Source organism: Syngnathus floridae, chromosome 17 (assembly GCF_059516105.1).
Source record: "Syngnathus floridae isolate MCC-2025c chromosome 17, RoL_Sflo_1.0, whole genome shotgun sequence".
NCBI lineage: Eukaryota > Metazoa > Chordata > Actinopteri > Syngnathiformes > Syngnathidae > Syngnathus > Syngnathus floridae.
The window spans coordinates 7,868,691-7,886,232 of NC_142429.1; the positions used below are offsets into that span (position 1 = coordinate 7,868,691).

At 44.0% G+C, this 17,542-nt stretch overlaps 2 protein-coding genes across 4 annotated transcripts; one reads left to right on the forward strand and one right to left on the reverse strand.

Annotated features, from left to right (window-relative positions):
- Positions 1-250: 250 nt before the first annotated feature.
- Positions 251-13,168, reverse strand: LOC148384131 (disintegrin and metalloproteinase domain-containing protein 11-like). 3 transcript variants are annotated; one of them, XM_088357412.1, is made up of 26 exons: positions 12,566-13,168; positions 11,165-11,188; positions 10,310-10,503; positions 9,591-9,667; positions 9,410-9,476; positions 7,726-7,808; positions 7,574-7,637; positions 7,358-7,418; positions 6,959-7,131; positions 6,720-6,791; positions 6,467-6,633; positions 6,310-6,394; positions 6,158-6,248; positions 5,826-5,877; positions 5,451-5,550; positions 5,228-5,299; positions 5,067-5,159; positions 4,916-4,996; positions 4,739-4,789; positions 4,597-4,660; positions 4,411-4,516; positions 3,936-4,055; positions 3,693-3,861; positions 3,515-3,626; positions 2,740-2,757; positions 251-2,667 (listed from the first exon to the last, which is right to left on the reverse strand). In XM_088357412.1, exons 3-26 carry the CDS (start codon positions 10,436-10,438, stop codon positions 2,441-2,443), a joined length of 2,334 nt encoding a protein of 777 aa, XP_088213538.1. In that variant the 5' UTR covers positions 10,439-10,503; positions 11,165-11,188; positions 12,566-13,168; the 3' UTR covers positions 251-2,440. The 3 variants fall into 3 exon arrangements, with proteins under 3 accessions (XP_088213538.1, XP_088213536.1, XP_088213537.1); XM_088357411.1 differs by lacking the exon at positions 12,566-13,168 and adding an exon at positions 3,274-3,364 and having other exon boundaries at positions 2,506-2,667; positions 11,165-12,549; XM_088357410.1 differs by lacking the exon at positions 12,566-13,168 and having other exon boundaries at positions 11,165-12,549.
- Positions 12,564-14,908, forward strand: 42sp43 (P43 5S RNA-binding protein). Its single transcript, XM_088357416.1, has 9 exons — positions 12,564-12,795; positions 12,880-12,980; positions 13,355-13,451; positions 13,550-13,638; positions 13,755-13,828; positions 13,891-13,971; positions 14,039-14,268; positions 14,337-14,390; positions 14,464-14,908. Exons 1-9 carry the CDS (start codon positions 12,574-12,576, stop codon positions 14,719-14,721), a joined length of 1,206 nt encoding a protein of 401 aa, XP_088213542.1. The 5' UTR covers positions 12,564-12,573; the 3' UTR covers positions 14,722-14,908.
- The last annotated feature ends 2,634 nt before the right edge of the window (positions 14,909-17,542 follow it).

Consider the following 17,542-nt stretch of genomic DNA (forward strand, 5'->3'; position numbering starts at 1 on the left):
TGGTACTCTCCATAGTATTTTTTCTTAAAAAAAAATCGTATTTTTAGTACATGAATTCAAAATTTATGTCAAACAAAATACTTTATATATTTATTTTTTCATTAACATTATCTAAATGGTATTTATAGCTAATAAACAAAAAATAATCTGGCACTTAATATGGGAAAAGGGAAGCTGGTTAACACTAATATTTTTATACTCTTAATACAAACTCAAACATCCCAAAACATGACAAGATGCGATTAGAAAATAAGTTGAATTTCTTTTATTTCTTTTTCTCTTCACTTGTCTCTATCCGCAAGCCTTTTTTTCTTTTCTTTTTTTAAATTTTGTCTAAATTCAAAAAGTGTCTAAAAATATGGTCTTTTTTTTTCTCTTTTAAAATGATGATTGATAGCAGCTCTGCACATGACATAACACACGCTCTCTGTATTCCTAATATGTGCCATACTAGTGCATACCACACAGTGCAAAGCTCAAAACCCGCCCAAAAAGTGCACGCTCATGCACACTCACTTTCATGGCAGTGCACGGGCTGCCCTGACAAAGGATGAAATTAAAATTTACAAACAGTACAAATAAAAAAAAGTGCCGTTCAAATGATTCCCCCTCAACAATATGGTGCATTTTAACATTCAGCATAGCTTGCACATATTTACATAAATAGCTCATTATTTTTGTGATTTCGTCACTGCAGGTAGTGATGTGCTCAGGGAAACAAAATGGCCGCGTGAGAATTGAGTAGGAAATCACACAAAGAAAGTGACTCATAATGGGCTAAGGGAAACGTTTTTGGCTTTTCTTTCACTTTTTTTTTGCGATTGCCATTTTCTGCAGTTGATTTTATAAATGTCCTAAAAACAGGGCCTGTACAGTTCATAAATAAATGTTGTCTCGATTGCTCTCTGAGCTCATCAGTTCGGCACTGATATTAATCACTCTTGGCAGATGATAAAGAATACCTAACTAAGTACTCTTATAGTGTCTGCCCACATGTTGCTGAACATTTGTGCTCAGTCCGTAGCTTATACAAGTTTAAAGCACCGTAGCTTAGATGCTAAATTGCGTTCGGGTTAGTTTAGCATTGGCCTACTTTCGGCAGTTTGGTTGTTTAAAACAAAGTGTCATGTTTTTTCACGTTTAGTTTGGCAGTAAATTGTGAGCGCTATTATAACGTTTCTTTTTTTGAAAATTTTTCTATGAAATCCTACCAATTTAACAATTTAACAAAGTTTCGATCAGGAAGTAGATCACAGACATGACAAGGGAGCTAATTGCTAATGAAGCAAAATGGACATCATCCAAAAACACAAACAGAGGGGAATCCGCCCCTCAAGTCCTGTTAGGTGACATTCTTCTTCATGTCGTTATTACATTGAAAAGTTGAAGGGCTCCGTTGTGACGTGCACACATTCTTCTTCTGCTCTTTTAAAAAAACAACAAGCGTTCGGTTAAAATGTCCAAAGAGTAAAAACGTGGTGAACACTGACAAGTGTCAGTGAAATGTACAGTCTGGCATTGACAACGCTGGTCCTGTCAAGTGATCCCAAAAACCACAAGAGTCCCTCAATACTTCAATCTTCTGAAACGTGGTCCACTTGGACCAGCTGTTTGGCAGTCGTGGTAAAAACACTTGGTCCCTCTTCAAGTCCTTCTTTGGAAAACATGCTTGGAATTTTCACGGTGATGAAGTGGCAGCACATCTGTTCCAAATATAATCCAGATCAATTCCAGGGCAGTTGTTCCAGGCCAGTCTGGATCTAATCCAGATTCACTCCAGAATAGTCACAATAGGTTTGGGCCAGCAATTGATTTTTTTTAAAACTATTGTCACATTTACTAAAGTTCCATCCATCATTCTTAGGCAAATTGAAGGTAATGTTAAGATATCAATAATTCACTTCTTAGGTTTAGTCCAGATCCAGGATAGAACTGTAGCCAGATTTGTTCCATGTCCGATCCAGCGATGTGGCCCATATCAACCCAGATCCAGCCCTGCACCATTCATATGAAGTCTTGATCCAGTCTTGATCTGGTCCTGACCAAATACACCTGTTCCTTGTAGGGTCGTGGTCCATTACAGATGTAGTCCAGACTCAATCTAGAGCAGGTATAGTTCCAGTTATTCCAGATTGAGTCAAGATCTGATCAGTCCAGGTTCCGGTCCGTCCATCCGTCCGTCTGTCCATCCATTCATCCGCAGTCCCAATCCAGTCCAAATCTAATCTAGTCCAGTCCAGATATGGACCAGATCGAAGCTGGATCCAGTCCAGGTTCATTAAGTACAGGAAATGTGCGTGTGCTGTTGAGGCTATGGCAGGGAATGAACCTCGTCAGCATATTAATCTTATTTTACACATCACGCAAGTCATTTTTCCATTAGAAGGAGATTGTGGTCCAGGCAGGCAGTGCAGACATCTTGGCTGATTTGCTCTTCGTCCTAACAGTGGAGGAAGACCCCGGTGTGTCCCGCACAGTAAAGAGGATAGAGGTGACAACAAAAGGAGGACTGGAAAGATGGGAATAGGAGTGGAAGACATTTTGCTGTTGTTATTGTTCCCTTTTTTCTCTCCTCCATGCGACCAAGAAGAAGTAAAAGAAAAAGAAGAAGACAGGAAGTGGGCAGGACACAGAGACTGATGGTGGACATCCTACCCTCCACCAGATCTGGAATGAAACACGCAAACAATTATTCTCATTATTAAAGAAAGGGGACAAAACATAAGGAACAAGTCATACCTTCCTCTGCGAATGTTTCTGCATCAACAAAGCGTTTATGAAGGAGAAAAGAGAAAACGCATTAATGACAATGACTCATGAGAACGTGTGTGCGTTCTTGCAGGCGGAATACAAAATGGCAGGTCAGCACCATGCTGGAGAATGAGGCGACGATTCAGAAATTCAAAATTAAGATACAAATTTGAATTAATTTTTACTTGTGTTTGACTTCAGAGGTCGGGCGACCCTAAAACCTCCCACCCATCTTATGCCCACATGCACAGACTACACATACACACTGACCTCTGACCTAAAAGGATTCCTCCAATTGTGATTCAGATTCTTTTTACCCAATCGGGTTGCTGTAAATGTTTAAAGGAGGCGGTCCTTTCAGGCCAGAGGAGAAGAAAACCGAGAAGCATGCACAGGTCTAAGCGTAGGGGGACGGGGACGCGATAGTGGACCCTGGCAGACTAGACTAATCCTAAACCCTGGGAAGGCTGTTGAACGATGAGGAAGCAGACAGGAAGGACAAACGCATGCCAGAACTCTTACTTAAATCCCCATCCTGTCCCCCCTAGGACTATAGCTGCCAGGAGAATAGCACCAGCGATGGAGCCTATTATGATATTGGTGCCACTGGGACCTGCGCAGAGCAGAGGGAGGAAGGGGGAAAGGAGGAGAAAACACAACGACACCACTAGATCAAATTAAAAACCAAACAAAAACACGTACACACCATCAACACTAGGGCTGTCACAATTTTTTGGGAAGTGATTATCCTATCGATTATTACCTTTCTTTTCCGGGCCTGTTGGGACGGTGGGTTCGGGGATGGGATCAAAGACGCTGCAGTCCTTACCGGTGTAGTCCCTGTCGCAGATGCACTTCACCTCGTTGCTGCACGTCTGCCAAAGCACGAGACGAGATCATCATCCGCATCGACTCCTCGGGTCTGCTCAGCGTTGTCGTACCCCGTGGTCGGAGCAGATGCGTCCCAAGTTAGACCCCGCGCAGCTGCTGAGGTTGAAGGCGGCCACCGGGAGGCAGCGTCGCTCCAAGCACATCATGTTGGGCCCGCAGGGGGTTCCGTCCTCCACGTAGCCCAGGTCCGAGCCGTCCTCCAGCAGAGCGTGGCCGCCCCTGAAAAAACCAAACATGTGTTTCCAGAGTTCATCCTCACTTGCCGGATCGGAACCCCTTGAAATGAAACTCACCGACAGTCCAGGTACTTGTTCTGGTGGTAGAGGGTGAAACTGGTCACCTCGCCTTGAAGATCCCCAAATTTTGGCTTTGTGCTGATGTTGGCGCAGAACAGGAAGCCGCACAAAACGTCCCTTAGGATGACAAAAACAGTGTTAAAGTGGGGGAATGCAGAAAATGCAAATGGGGTGTTGTACGAATTACATAGAATTAAACAAAGTCTTTTTCCACACGTCTTGAAATAAATGCTCCCTTTTGTTGTGCGCACCATGACCACTAGAGGGCAGTAGAAAACCGCTTTGAATTTCAGTGGGCTTCATAATGAGCCCTCAACTCTTATTAGCACTATTAGTCATTCATCATGTGATTGCTGAGCCGTTCATTGCTTTAAGTGTTAAAGCAACACAACATAGATGCTAAATAACGTGCCATGGTCTTATTTGAACTATTTTTTGTCATCTGTAATAGAGATTATTGGCCATCACTCACGGTTTATTGCACTGAAGCCAGCCTTGGCCGCCGGGACCTCGACCGCAATTCCCTTTGTCCGTCCCCTCGGCGTTGAGTTTCTCGTAACAAAACCTGTCTGCTGAGTCTTGACGGATGAAAAGAAAATAACAGCAGGATGAAGTCAGCTGTGGCCCACGCATTGCACACACATTTTTAAATACTTACTGAAACCCCAGAGTTCCCTACATTGCCCGTCTCGAGTGCGACATTGTCCGCCATAACAGCGACCCTGACGAGGCAAAATGAGGCGAACAGTATATCAAAAAAGTGGACTTGAAGTGGATTTGCACAAAGGCGCAGCACTTACTTGATTAGTTTCACACGTGTAGCCATCCAGCTTGTGGACGTTGTGAGGACACTGCAGGAGTGAGGCACAAGCACTCTTACACAAATGCCGTTTCCACTCCAAAAGTATTGGAACAGCCAGGCAACCAAACCAAAAGGTATACAGATAATTCTAATGACGTTCTATACATGGGAGTACCTGGCTGGAGTCTCCAGTGCAGGTCTCCGGGATGTCACAGTCGTTAACACCCTCTCGACACACCACGCCTCTCAGCTCATACTGAAAAAACAAAACAAGATGGTGTAACAATTGTTGGTTGACGTTTCCAATAAATGTCTGTGGTACGCACCTTACAGCCACGGCAGCACAGTCCATTGCTGCACATGGCGTCGTGGGTGAGCGTGCATTTTTTACAGCAGGCGCCTCCGCTGCGGGCGCACTCCTGGGGTCACGTGCACACACAATGTAGGAGGGCTGGCTTGGAAATCCCATTTAGAGATTTATACTCACCACCTGGGATCCACAATCACACTCTTCGCCAGGTTCTACAAAGCCATTCCCACATTCTGGAGGGTCCAACAGCTGAGAGACGCACAGACAAACAAACAATTCATTGCTACTCTTTCTGGTGTGCGCGGTTTGGCCACCAGGGGGCAGTAGATAACAATCATGAAGACACAAACAAAGAGGACTTTCACCACGACTGTGATTTAACTAATCTTGCTCCTCTCACCTTGTTGGGCTTGTTGAAGAGGCAACTGCCGCCTCCCTGGAGCAAGAACTGGAGGTATTCATCCACACTGCAGCGAGAAAACTTTCTGGGCAGATAGTATCTGCATTAAAAAACAAAACAGTGCAACGTGTTAATGACGTTATGTAACAATGTGACAGAAATGGAACCATCTGTAGTATAAATTGTTCATCAAATTGTGCTCTTGTGCCATCTGGTGCAATGCACCAAACGCCGAAGTGAAATTTTCTGCTTTATACAACATGAGAATTGACTGAGAATTCATATGTTTGTATTATACTGCCCCCTGGTGGCAAGGCACGTCCAACAGAAGTCGCAGTGCCCATTGAACTGAAGCAAAAAAATGTTACATCCTACCCAGTGTCCTCCATAATACAGCCCAGCCAAGTGTCAGGACACCTGCAGTCTCCTGTGGAAGACAAAAAGCAAGTTCAGGATCACGTGATGATTTGGAAGAAGCGTTCCAGCAGAACGAGGAGTTAAGGCTCGCTTAACTCCAGTAACGGCACAAATGGCCTTTCGACATTAATCAGCAAACTCATTGCTCTGTGGCAGCAATGTTCCAAATGCAGGTGATAAAGCACCCTGAGTGAAATTACAAAAGTGCTGGTGCAGGGATGTTCTTTCAGCCAAAAAAAAAAAAAAAAGGACTGAGGTAGGTATTCAGCATCCCTTACGTTACATCATACCTGCAGAGTTGCGGGCGTTGTTCCACCGCATCCCAATGTTCTGGCCCAGGCTCTGGCACAAAGTGATGGCCATGGCGCCGACATTCCCAAACTGAAAAAAAACCAAAACTTTGCTCTGGATTTCCAAAACACAAAGTAAAAAGTCCCCTCACCTCATTGATGCCCCCTCCCCTCGTCGGCGAGCACACTCCTCCCGTGTACGCTGTCCCACTGCGGGCGCTCTGAAACGTACGTCCTCTGGAGACGAACAGGAGGAACACTGTAAGAGCGGAACCACCACGGCACCTAAGTCCAAGTTAATCAACTCACGAGAAAAGTTGGACAACATCGCTCTGTTCGCGGATGTTGTCCCGTCTGTACTTCATAAAATTCTGCAGCGTGGTCAGCGGTTCCTCCACCACTGGCACCATATTCTTTGAGGTCCACGTCTCCATGGCGACCAGCACGATCCTTGTATTCAGCTGCTCCTTGTAGATCTGCGGTAACACCAGACTTGATTTATTAGACTTGGGTCTGTGTTTGTGTGTGCAAGAATGCAAGGATGCTAATCCAAACAACGTACTGCGTCCGCCATGTTGACCACCGCTTTGGCAAAGTTTCTCGTCTGGCTGCCGGAGCGTCGCAGCTGTACAATCTGTGAGGAAACAAAACATGCACAAATGATGGAATATCAGTCACACACAGGTGTATAAAAGAGGGAGCAAGAAAAGTGCCACTTTTGTGTCCTGTTTAGAAAGCACAAATGTGTTCTCTCTATGCCATTAATTTATTTTCTACAGAACTTTTCCTCAGAACGCTCACCATGTCATTGTCGTTGACCACCATCAACTCGATATATTTGGTCTCGGTCTGCACGGAGGGTCTGCGAGCGAACCTCTTGGATCGCCTTAGCACCCCCGACGCCTCCTGCTGCTGCTGCCCCACTTGGTCTTCGTCGCTTCCTCTGCCATCCCACTTGTTGTCCTCTGTGCAGTCTTGGCACACACGCACACACACACAAACATCGCAGTTCATTATCAAAGTCATTAGGAAAGTAATTATCACCTTATCTGCATTATGCGCAAAAAATCTGGATCACAGTCTGAGGAGGTTTTTAGATCTGCAGCAATGGTGACAAGCAGGTGTAAAAAGGGAATGGTCGACCCATTGGGTTATTTTGGATGTTGTCAAATCGTGCTCGCTATAAATAAGCTTGCCTACCTTCGCACTGGGGGGAGAGCCTGAAATCTGACATCTTATGGATCAGGTGGGCGCCGTTTTCCTACAACAAAAAACAATCTGGTTTTATTTCAAACCTTCCCCCACATATAAATTCAAATACATGGGTGGGCCATTTAAAAAGGCATTGGGCAGGTTTAGATGGGAAAGAAGGAAGGAAGGCCCACTATATAATGTTAATTTTTATATTCTATTTACCTCCTTGCTGTCATTGTAAACAGGCTCAATCCAGTAAGAGAAGATGCCATCTGAGAACATTCCACTTGGAAAAAAAAGGCCACACACACAAGATGAATATATTATAAAGTGCATAAAAGGTCAAAGTGGGGACGGGGGGTGGGGGGTCTTACCACAGGCCGTGGCAGGTGGAGAGGGCCGCCCAGGACTCGGGCACACCTCGCAACCTTCCCTGGTAGTAGCAGTGCTCCCCTCCCTGCGGACACACACACAAATATGGAGGAGGTTTCACACAACCTGAAACACACACACACTCGGCAACTTCACAGCTTGTCGGGATAGGTCAGCTGTGAGGTTCAGAAAAAAACCCCCCACAACCTCCCACGGTAGAAGCGTTTGTGACCTACTTGTGTACCATCCTCGCCTCCGAATTACAAGTGAGGTGGAAGTCCTTCCTGGAAGGCGCTCTTCAATAAGTCAACAAAGAAAATCATTTGGTAGCGGTGCGTCACTATTTGTCTTACTGTTCAAAAAGTGTCAACAAAATAATATTTTTTTAAATATATATAGAGAAATTACAGAAGGGTATTGCAGTTAATCTTTTTGTTCTGTTTTTAAGTTTGTTTTTTCACAGTATTTTTTTCAATTTTATAGATTATTTTTGTTTGTTTTTCAGAATGATTTCTGGAATCTTTTTTCATTATAATTAATGTATTCAGAAACAGAGGAAATTATTCCCTCAAACAGAAAAAGAATTATTAAAAAAAAAATGAAAAAAAGCAATGCATAAATAGAACAAAATTATATTTTTAAAAACAATTTCCTTTCAATTTTTCAAATATTTTTTATGATCGATTAACCGCTTCATTTCCTATCTAATCATAAATGGATTCATCTGCTAACAATTAAAATGAAAAGCATTTAAGCAAAAAAGGTTTTTTCAGAACTGAACGAGGCTGTCGTGGTGCTATTTCAAAAGAGAGGCCCGAATCGGTGACGCATGTCCCCAAACGCATCGCGCCTCCCACGTCCCCGCGGCGTCACGTGATGCCTCCGTCATGCGGCGCCACAATCTGGCCTCCTTGCAGGACTCCATCTCCCTCCATCCTACCTTGCCTCCCTCCAGCCACTCACAGCACACGGGAAGGCTTTTTTACTCCCATTCCCCCGACCCCCTCGTCTCTCATTCTCTCCGCTGCCAAGAACTTAATGACGCTGCTGAGCTAACTGGTTGCCATGGAGACAGACTCGCCATTGGTCAGGAGGACGGAGGCAAAGCGGTTGGGTGGCTCGGTGGGCAGCGAAGCATTAGCATGCCTTCTGGTTACTAAAATGCATATGAAAATCTCTGTGGATTTCATTTTACTGTTATTTCAAGATGATCATCTCAGAGCAGGTGTTTTTTTTTCAAGCAATACACATAAGCGCGAACGTAACATGCAAAAGTACAAAATGGTTGTGCGGCAGACTACTTCAAAGCGCTTTCCAAAAATAGGACATAAAAATATCCCAAAGGCAAGCGTGCGGATTGGTGGTGCTTAAAATAGACAGTGCAGCCACTTTATTAGGAACACAGATCCAAGCAAAGAATTTTAGCATTGTAGAAATAATGACAGATTTTGTTGTCGGAGGAGGAGACCTTGCATTCAAATAAGGTCCATTTTGTATTTTTTTAGAATTGATACGCCATATGGGTTGTTTTTCTTTCTACCCCTCTTGCACTCTACTGCCACCTGCTGATGACTGAAATGAGCCCACAAACTCAGCGTGCGAATGTCACGTGACCAAACCCGGAAAACAGGTGAGCCAGCTTCCTGACTACTGTTAAGCAAGACTATTGCTATTTCTGGTTCTTACCAGCGACTGCAAGGGTCGGCCGTCCGGCGTAAAATGGCGCTCCACATAGTCCGAGGACAGCAGGTGACTGCAAAAAAAGAGGTCACATGAGGAACCGTGCCTTCATCTGGATGTGTACAAGGGCTAATGTGAAGCATCTGCAGATGTCGCCATACAAAATAGCTGAGCAAGCAGTACTGACTGGTTTAGTTCCAGGTCCAGCGTGAATCTACGTCCGAAGGCTTCCATCTGGAAAGAGCTCTGCGCCAAGTGGACGGCCTGGAAACAAAACATTTCAAATTAATGCCAGACCAGAATAAAATGAAAGTGAGACGACCATCTTAAATCCCGTCACGTGACAGGAAGTACTAGCATCATCAGATCGCTACGCCTTGGCCCGTGCCTCTTTGCAACCACGAACCCTCTTCATAATTAATGGGGACATACTTCAACACATCACTGAATAAATGAAGCCGCCAGGAGCCCCTGCGGGCCCCCTCGAATGATGCAAAGTGACGGCAAACAAAGGCCCGGCACACACGGGCAACACGCAAAAGCTCGCTTGAGCTTGCGCACAAAACAGGTCAGGCGGCGGGAGCGAAGGCGGTGAGGCGAGCCGCATTGACATTCCGGGGGATTCTCAGCCAATAAATGGGTCAAAAGGAACAGGCGCACGCTGCGTAGATGTAACCTTGTAGCTGCGGAGAGATGTTGGGAGACTGACAGCCTTGTCGTCTTGATGCCGTCACGCCCACACGTGTCAAGACAAACATGCTAGTAAAAGCCCGCTTAACATTCTCACACTGATGATAATGGATGGACGGACGGATGGAAAAATCCAACACCTCTAATTTCATTTCAAGTGGACACTTGACACCCACTTACGCAACCACATTATCTCCATCCTGCAGTCAAACTCACCGAATTGTATGGCGTGTTGTTTTTCACTCTGGTGTCCAGGTGCTCATGAGCCATTTCCTGCTCCGACTCAGTCCTCCGCACCAGGCGTTTGGGGAAGGTCACCTGGGCTGCAGTGTCGCTGCCTTCCATCCTCTGCCCAGGCCAGGGCAACCAATCCCAGGCGCCTCCATCCTGGCTTGGGCTCCTGTTTACATCTGGAAGGCAAAACAGCACGTTTATGTTAATAATATTAATTTCCTGTGACTATGCGAGTCATTTATTCTACAAGTCTCATGTTGGACTAAAAATTTACGGGTGTAACAAAAACAGATTTGGAAGGGAAAATTGGTATCAATTGGAAAGATTGTGAATCCAACGAAATGGAAAACCAAATTATTGTTGATCAAAATAATCATGATTATCAATCTGGCCATAATCATGCCACCCTTCCACAACAACAATTAAGGATTTTTGTGTCATTGAACAAAATTTAGCTTTCCACAAACATACATGATTTGGGCTGTGGGAGGAAACTGGACTACCCAAACCTAGAAGCTTTTAGGCAGCAAAGCAACCGTGCTAACCATCCACCCACTTTGCTCCCAAGAGCTCCTCATTTATCTTAAAAAACACATTGCAGTCGTGTTGCACAAGTTGTGGCGGTGCATCCCCATTTGGCTTCAAAACAAGGAGTTGCTTGCTTCCACTCGAGGGGGCTGCGGTAGAAATGTGTCTATGCAGCAAAACCCGTCACATCCAGGGCTCGTCGTGCACGCCACATAACCCAAACCATCATGTGGGTGCAAAAAACGAAAGGTGGGTGGCACCGGACAAGTGTGCAAATATCCGTCTGCCAATCATCGTGTCTCCTCTTACCTGGCACCGCCAGCCGCTCGCCCACTGCAGCAAAGAGCAAGAAGCACCGCACCGCCAGCATGGTCGTCACACATTCCCGCCGGTCACCGCATGCAGGCCCCCAAAAACGTCACCGAAGCGGACACAAGAGGGGAAAAAACGTTAAAAAAATAGAAATAAAATAAATCAAGGATGGGAAAAGACCAAGGGGCTATGGTGCGCCTGGTGTCATCATCTCCCCTCCTGTTCCTCGTACGCGGACATTTACATCAAAAGATGACACAGGAGCATCGTTTTTTTTTTTTATCTTTATGGCGGCAGGGATCGATGGATGATGGGTGACGATCAGTGAGGAAGATGCGCCGAGCAAGAGGAGAACGCGCAGCACCGCGGAAGCATCGCTCCGCAGCGTGCGCGTGCGTACGTACGCGTGCCTGCGGTATGCGGAAGAGGGGGCTGCGACGTGTCGGGGCACGTGGGGAAGCCGCGGGATACGCCCACTTTGGCCTCGAGATACGACTTTAAATCGTTCCGTGACCACACTCAACAATGGAAAAATGCATGTTTAGATACAATATTGTACATTAGTATTTATTCTGCTTCACACACTGATACTGGCAATCAAAGGATTATTAAAGATTATTCAATCTGTCATATGGCCCGAGGACTCACACACACGAATCCATCACAGCCGCATGTCGCATTAAGTAAACCCTCGAAAACCTTGCAAAGCATTTACAGAAAACTGTCCAGAAGACTTCCTGCTAATGGAGGCACATTGTGAATATTTCATCGACCTCCTTTCAGGACAAGAGTATAAGCACAAGCGACATTCATTAAGGTAGACATTTACATCTCTAAAATTCTCACTGTGGAGTCAAAATAAGTGCAATATTTTTTTTTTAAAATCAACTACAGATTTTGCTCAAATACTTTCTTACTCGCCCTTCAGTGATTTAATAGGCAGAAATAGGGACAGTTACAGTACTGTAGTTCATTTATAGGAACGGCAAAGCTACAGCGCCCTCTGCTGTGTAAACAGTGACATCACACCTAGAATTATGAAAAATAAATTCACAAAATTATCTAGTAGATGCCCCAGGAGGGATGAAGTATTACAGCAGCAAAAGGTTGTCTACGCTGTACGATAAAAAAAAATATATTCATATAAAAACGTCTTTTAAGTAAATAAAACCAACGTCTTTTAAGTAAATAAAACCCAATAATCTTGACTGATCTATTAATCTATTTTTTTAAATTCTAACTAAATGTAGCAGATTAAAAAAGAAAAAACAAAACTCGTAAAAAATAAAAAAGGAATATTTACAAAGATTGTTTTAATCTAATTAATTTAATGAAATTAGCTTCACTGGATTCAGCTTTATTTAAATGAGCAAAATGTCGCCTGCTGCTGCCACTTACCCAATTAGATGGCTATAAGAAAGACTGGAAACAGCAATGCTGGTTTCATTTTGCATAAAACTGCAAAAAAGATTAGAATTAAAATAAAAATGAACGGCGAGTGTGCGGTTAAACCTTCTACCGGTTGTCCACAAGTGAACCAACAGTTCAAGTGTCTCCACGCAGCGTGTGGCGCCACTTTCTCCAAGCAAAGCAGGCTACGGCAGCACGAAGCAAGTCACACCGGAGCTGTAAGTAAACGTTTTGAAAAATCGTATAATAAGCCGACTTAAAACAAAAAACAAACAAAAAAAACACTACTATCTTATACTCAGCGTCCTTGGCAGTGCACTGTGAACGGCTGCAATGGTCGATTCTCCCAGAAATCACATCTCCGTCGCCACTTAAAGCAACATGATTGTGTGAGGCAATTCAAGTAAGTCACACTTTTAGTAAATAAATTTCATTTAAGTGAAACATTTAAGTGTAACAACTCACGAGGTGCTTAAACGACAGGCGCTATTATGTTAAACTGCGTATTAAAATGCTACATACGAGCGTCTCGTTCGTGCTAATAAACTAGCATTGCTAAAGTTGAGGCGGGGAGACATGACGTCATCGCACGAGGTGCATTCTGGGACTTGTAGTGATACGGCTAATTTATCATAGAAGGCATGGGTTAATTTCAAGGGTCAAATATAACAAAAAAATATTTTATAGACTTTTACAAGAGAATATAATTGTCAGAAAATCCAAATAAAATGCTTGTTTATGCACATATGCTTACATTCTTTGGTTTCTGCTTCACAGATGTGAGTTAGACACCTGCAATAAAAGTTTCTTCCAGGCAGACCATCTAAAGAGGCACATGTGCTACACCCATGGTGATAAAGACAAGTACTTTAAGGTAATCTCCTCTAGAGGGAGCCAGAAGGCCAAACTCTAACCACAGTTCTGCGATATCCTCATCTAACCACATCCTGCGGGTAAACTCTTTGCTTCCAGTGCCCTCAGGCTGGCTGCTCCCTGACTTTCAAGAAGAGATTTCGCTTCAAGGTGCACCTGCAAGAACACGGCCTGACTGCCAAGTTCAAGTAAGTTCATATTGGCATTGAACTGTCAGTACACCAGGTGGAAAATACTCACAGCAACCAAATTGTACAAGGAGTGGAAAAAAGTTAAAACCCAGACTTTCTCATGTCTCCTGCAGGTGTTCAAACACGGAATGCGGTGCCCTGTTTGATTCCCGCATGGCCCGAAATGCCCATGAGAAGAAGCATGCAGGTTGTCGACCTTTAAATGAAACCTAATGAATGCAGAGCTATTGTGATATTACTTCTTTGCAGGTTATCGCTGTCCAGATGCAAACTGCAAGGTGGTCACCTCCACTTGGAGCATGCTTCAGAAGCACATGGTCAAACACCCGTGTAAGTATAAAGTAAAATAAACCAAATAATATAAATTAAAAATCAATTTAAATGTTTTTTTTTTAAGCAACATATATATGCCAAGTCTGCAAAAAGGAGTTCAAGCAGGCCAACTCACTGCGCCGTCACAAGCGGGTCCACGCCACGCACAAGCCGGTGTTGGTGTGCCCCCGTGACAACTGCAACGCCTTCTTCTCCACCACCTTCAACCTGCAGCACCACATCCGCAAGGTGCACCTGAAGCTCCTCAAGTACAAGTGCTCCTTCCCAGACTGCCCGCGCACCTTCGCCATGCGGGTATGTAGCATGACTGCAGCCATTTGCAATTTCTGAACACTAAATTTGGACATGCATGCATTCCGTAGGAGAGCATGATCAGGCATTTGCATCGACATGACCCTGGTGTCGCCATACCCAAGGTAAAAAAGTTATTAAAATTAGTAAATGTATTTAAAAATAAATATTTACCTTTAAAAAATTGTCTTTGAACAGAATCGTGACCGTCCCAGAAAGTGGTGGCAGAAGCGCGTTGATGGTCATCGCCTCCCCCTGATGGAGGACAACCTCAACCGGTTGTTTGCTCTTCGCATGCGCATCTCACGCCGGGCTAAAGTGGAGGTGAACCTGGCGGGCCTGTTCAACGAGCGCAAGATCCCGCACTACGTCGACCCGGAGGTCAACCTGCGTGACCTGTTCAGCATCAAGAGGCCGCCACCTATCCACAACGAGGTGGTGCCGCTGCTGGGCTAACTCAAAGCTAACTTGATTTCTTTGGTGGAAATTGGGTCTTTTTTTTTTTCTTGGTTTAATGTAAGTGCTTTACATTGGTATTTGAATTTGTGCTTAAATATGACTGTCATTAAGGAATGGAACATCTTGTTTGTAATGTAAGAAAAAGGTGTTGACCCAATAAATGAGTTTAATTTTTCGCTTGAAAGCACCGCTCCTTCTTTGCTTTGAGACGAACACACCGATGCTTATTAAAAATGAATAACAAAGCGACACATATGACTAAGTACTGAGTCACAAAGCATCTCTAGCACTCTGGGGGTGGCTGCCACTTATGACAAAGTAAATTCGAAGCTGTCATTCTGAGCTATTGGCAACTCTTGAAAGACGTTTAGGAACAAATTGGAGTAAAATAAGCTTCAGCTTTACAGCATTGAGATGTAAAAAAAAAAGTGGCAAATGTCAGATTATTTAAGGGTCATAAGCAGATGTCTTAGTACCTCAAGTAAAATCTCAAATCAAAGTCAATTTGTTGGAATTGCTAACTGTTCAAATAAATTTGTAAAATGTCATTTTAAAGATAGATTGATCGAGCCTCGTTTATCAGAATACATCACACAGACGATCAAAATTTTCTGACATGCCAAGGAATAATAAATATAATATAGAATAGAAATATATAATTGAGAACATAACTCAACAAATTCATTGTGGAATGCATTCAGTGAAAGGAGGGGAGGGTGGGCGCTTTTGGGTCATCTATTTTGGAGGACAGTCTAATTTGAGCAGTGACGCTTTTATGCTTAACCTACTTCAATCGCTTTCCGACTAGCGCGTCCATGAAAGCAACGTTTGGCTGGTTTCATCCAAACCTTTGTGACCCTCGGCCTGATCTCTGGTGTGTGTGTGTGCGGGGAGGGTCTGGATATATTTTTTTTGTTGTTCCGCCACACGCAGCTTACTTACAACAATCCGTGTGGCGTTTAGGATAGAAGCAGTTGCCATGGCAACAAAAGTCTAGCTTTTCAACAGAGGGTCGTTGACTGGAGCGAAATCGATGCTTTTAAGCGCCCTTTGTGAGGGACAGTGGTGAGTTGATGATAACGGGCGGATGCAGCGCAATCATCCAGAGTGGATTTCGAGTTTGTGGCCCGCTGAGAATGACGAGCAGAAAAGTTCCATCCATCTTAGTTAGGTTTGAAAGTAAAAGAAGAACTTAGAACCATGCAAAATTTCAGGGGTCTCTTTGTTATGATGCAGCAGCTTAAAAAAAAAAAAAAAAATCCCTACCATCTGTCATCCTGTCAAGCCATCATCTTCCATCATGTCTTTCCATCAGAATTTGGGTTCTTTGTCATCAGGCCGACATTGTTAAACGCCGCCACGCCGGCCGTACATCAAAAGCCACTGTCGATGGCGTCTCCTCAAAATTCACAGCTTCTCCACGCTTGGATCAAAATGGTCACCCCGGTGCTTTCTTTGTCTGCCTGCGAATAGACGCCATAAATTAGTAGGTGTATTCATTTGAGTGCATTCCTCCGTGACTTCAGAGGAGGCGTCGGGGTGGATGTAACCTTCATCGATATTTATCTTTGACCATCACGGTTCACCTGTTTTCTCCGTTTGGTCAGAAATATCATAATGGAAAATAGTTTTTATGAGATATTTGAGTGCCCTTGGAAATCTCAGGGTTCAAGAAAAATGCCTGTGATTGACCTGTGCGGGAATGTGACCCCAATTCGACCACCTCATTGATCAAATCAAGCAAGAGCATCGTGTTATAATAAAAAGAAAAAATCTCCGTCCTCATGCCGGCGCCGGTTTGCCAATTATAATCATTTATCAACAGTGCCAAGCAGCCTAGAGGAATCCTCTGAGCACGGAATAGGCAAACATTTCCCTGTGGCGCTCCGCTTCTATGTTTTACATCTGTATAGAGCTGATAAAAACACATCAGAATTTTTATTTTATTTATATATTTTACCCACGACCCCTGTGGGGCCAAGCGGTACAGTTAATGGATGGATGTATATATATTTTAATTACGAAAGTGGGTTGTTTCACACACATGAGGAAAATCCAATAAACAAGTGTGTGTTGTATTTAAAACTAAGCTAGTGACTGTTTAGCATCATAAGATAATTGAGTTGAGGAGCTTCATTTAGACAAAACTAGCTCTTTGCCGCCAGTTTGTGGCATGTAAAGGCACCTACAAGGTGAAGCTTAATTCTTTACAAACTCTCGTCTAGGAACACAATGGAAAAGATGGCCGTGACAGAGATTAGCCTTGAGGTTTGTAACGTCATCCTGCCGACAAAACAAATCATCATTTGAAGGCATTCATCTACAAATAACAATAAACGAGTCCCGTAAACACAACCTGACGTCACGCGGACTGACAAGCAGACAAACAAGTCACTAGCGCACACGCTAATTCAGTTGTTTCTCGTTACAGCCCATCAGAAAGATGTCGAAGAGAGACAGTGCGTGTGTGTGTGTGTGTGTGTGTGTGTGTGTGTGTGCTAATCCCGCAGACCCACAAACAAAGTAAACCAAATTACTGACTCAAGACGACTAAGGTCTTTCTATCTCATTTAGGCTAAAATGAAGTCGTGCGTCTTGTCTAAAAGAACCACTTATAAAGTCTTCTCTTCCAACTGTGTACCAATGTGAAGTTGAAAGGATGACACAAGTTGTGTGTTTGTGTGTGCGTGTACAACGTGAGCGCTGCAGGGTCAAAGTTGAGATTAATTAGAGGATGAACATTGTGAACAAACGTAGGGCATCCGGTGACTCACAGACTCATTAGGTGTTATTCTACCTGTAATTAGTGCCAAAGGGA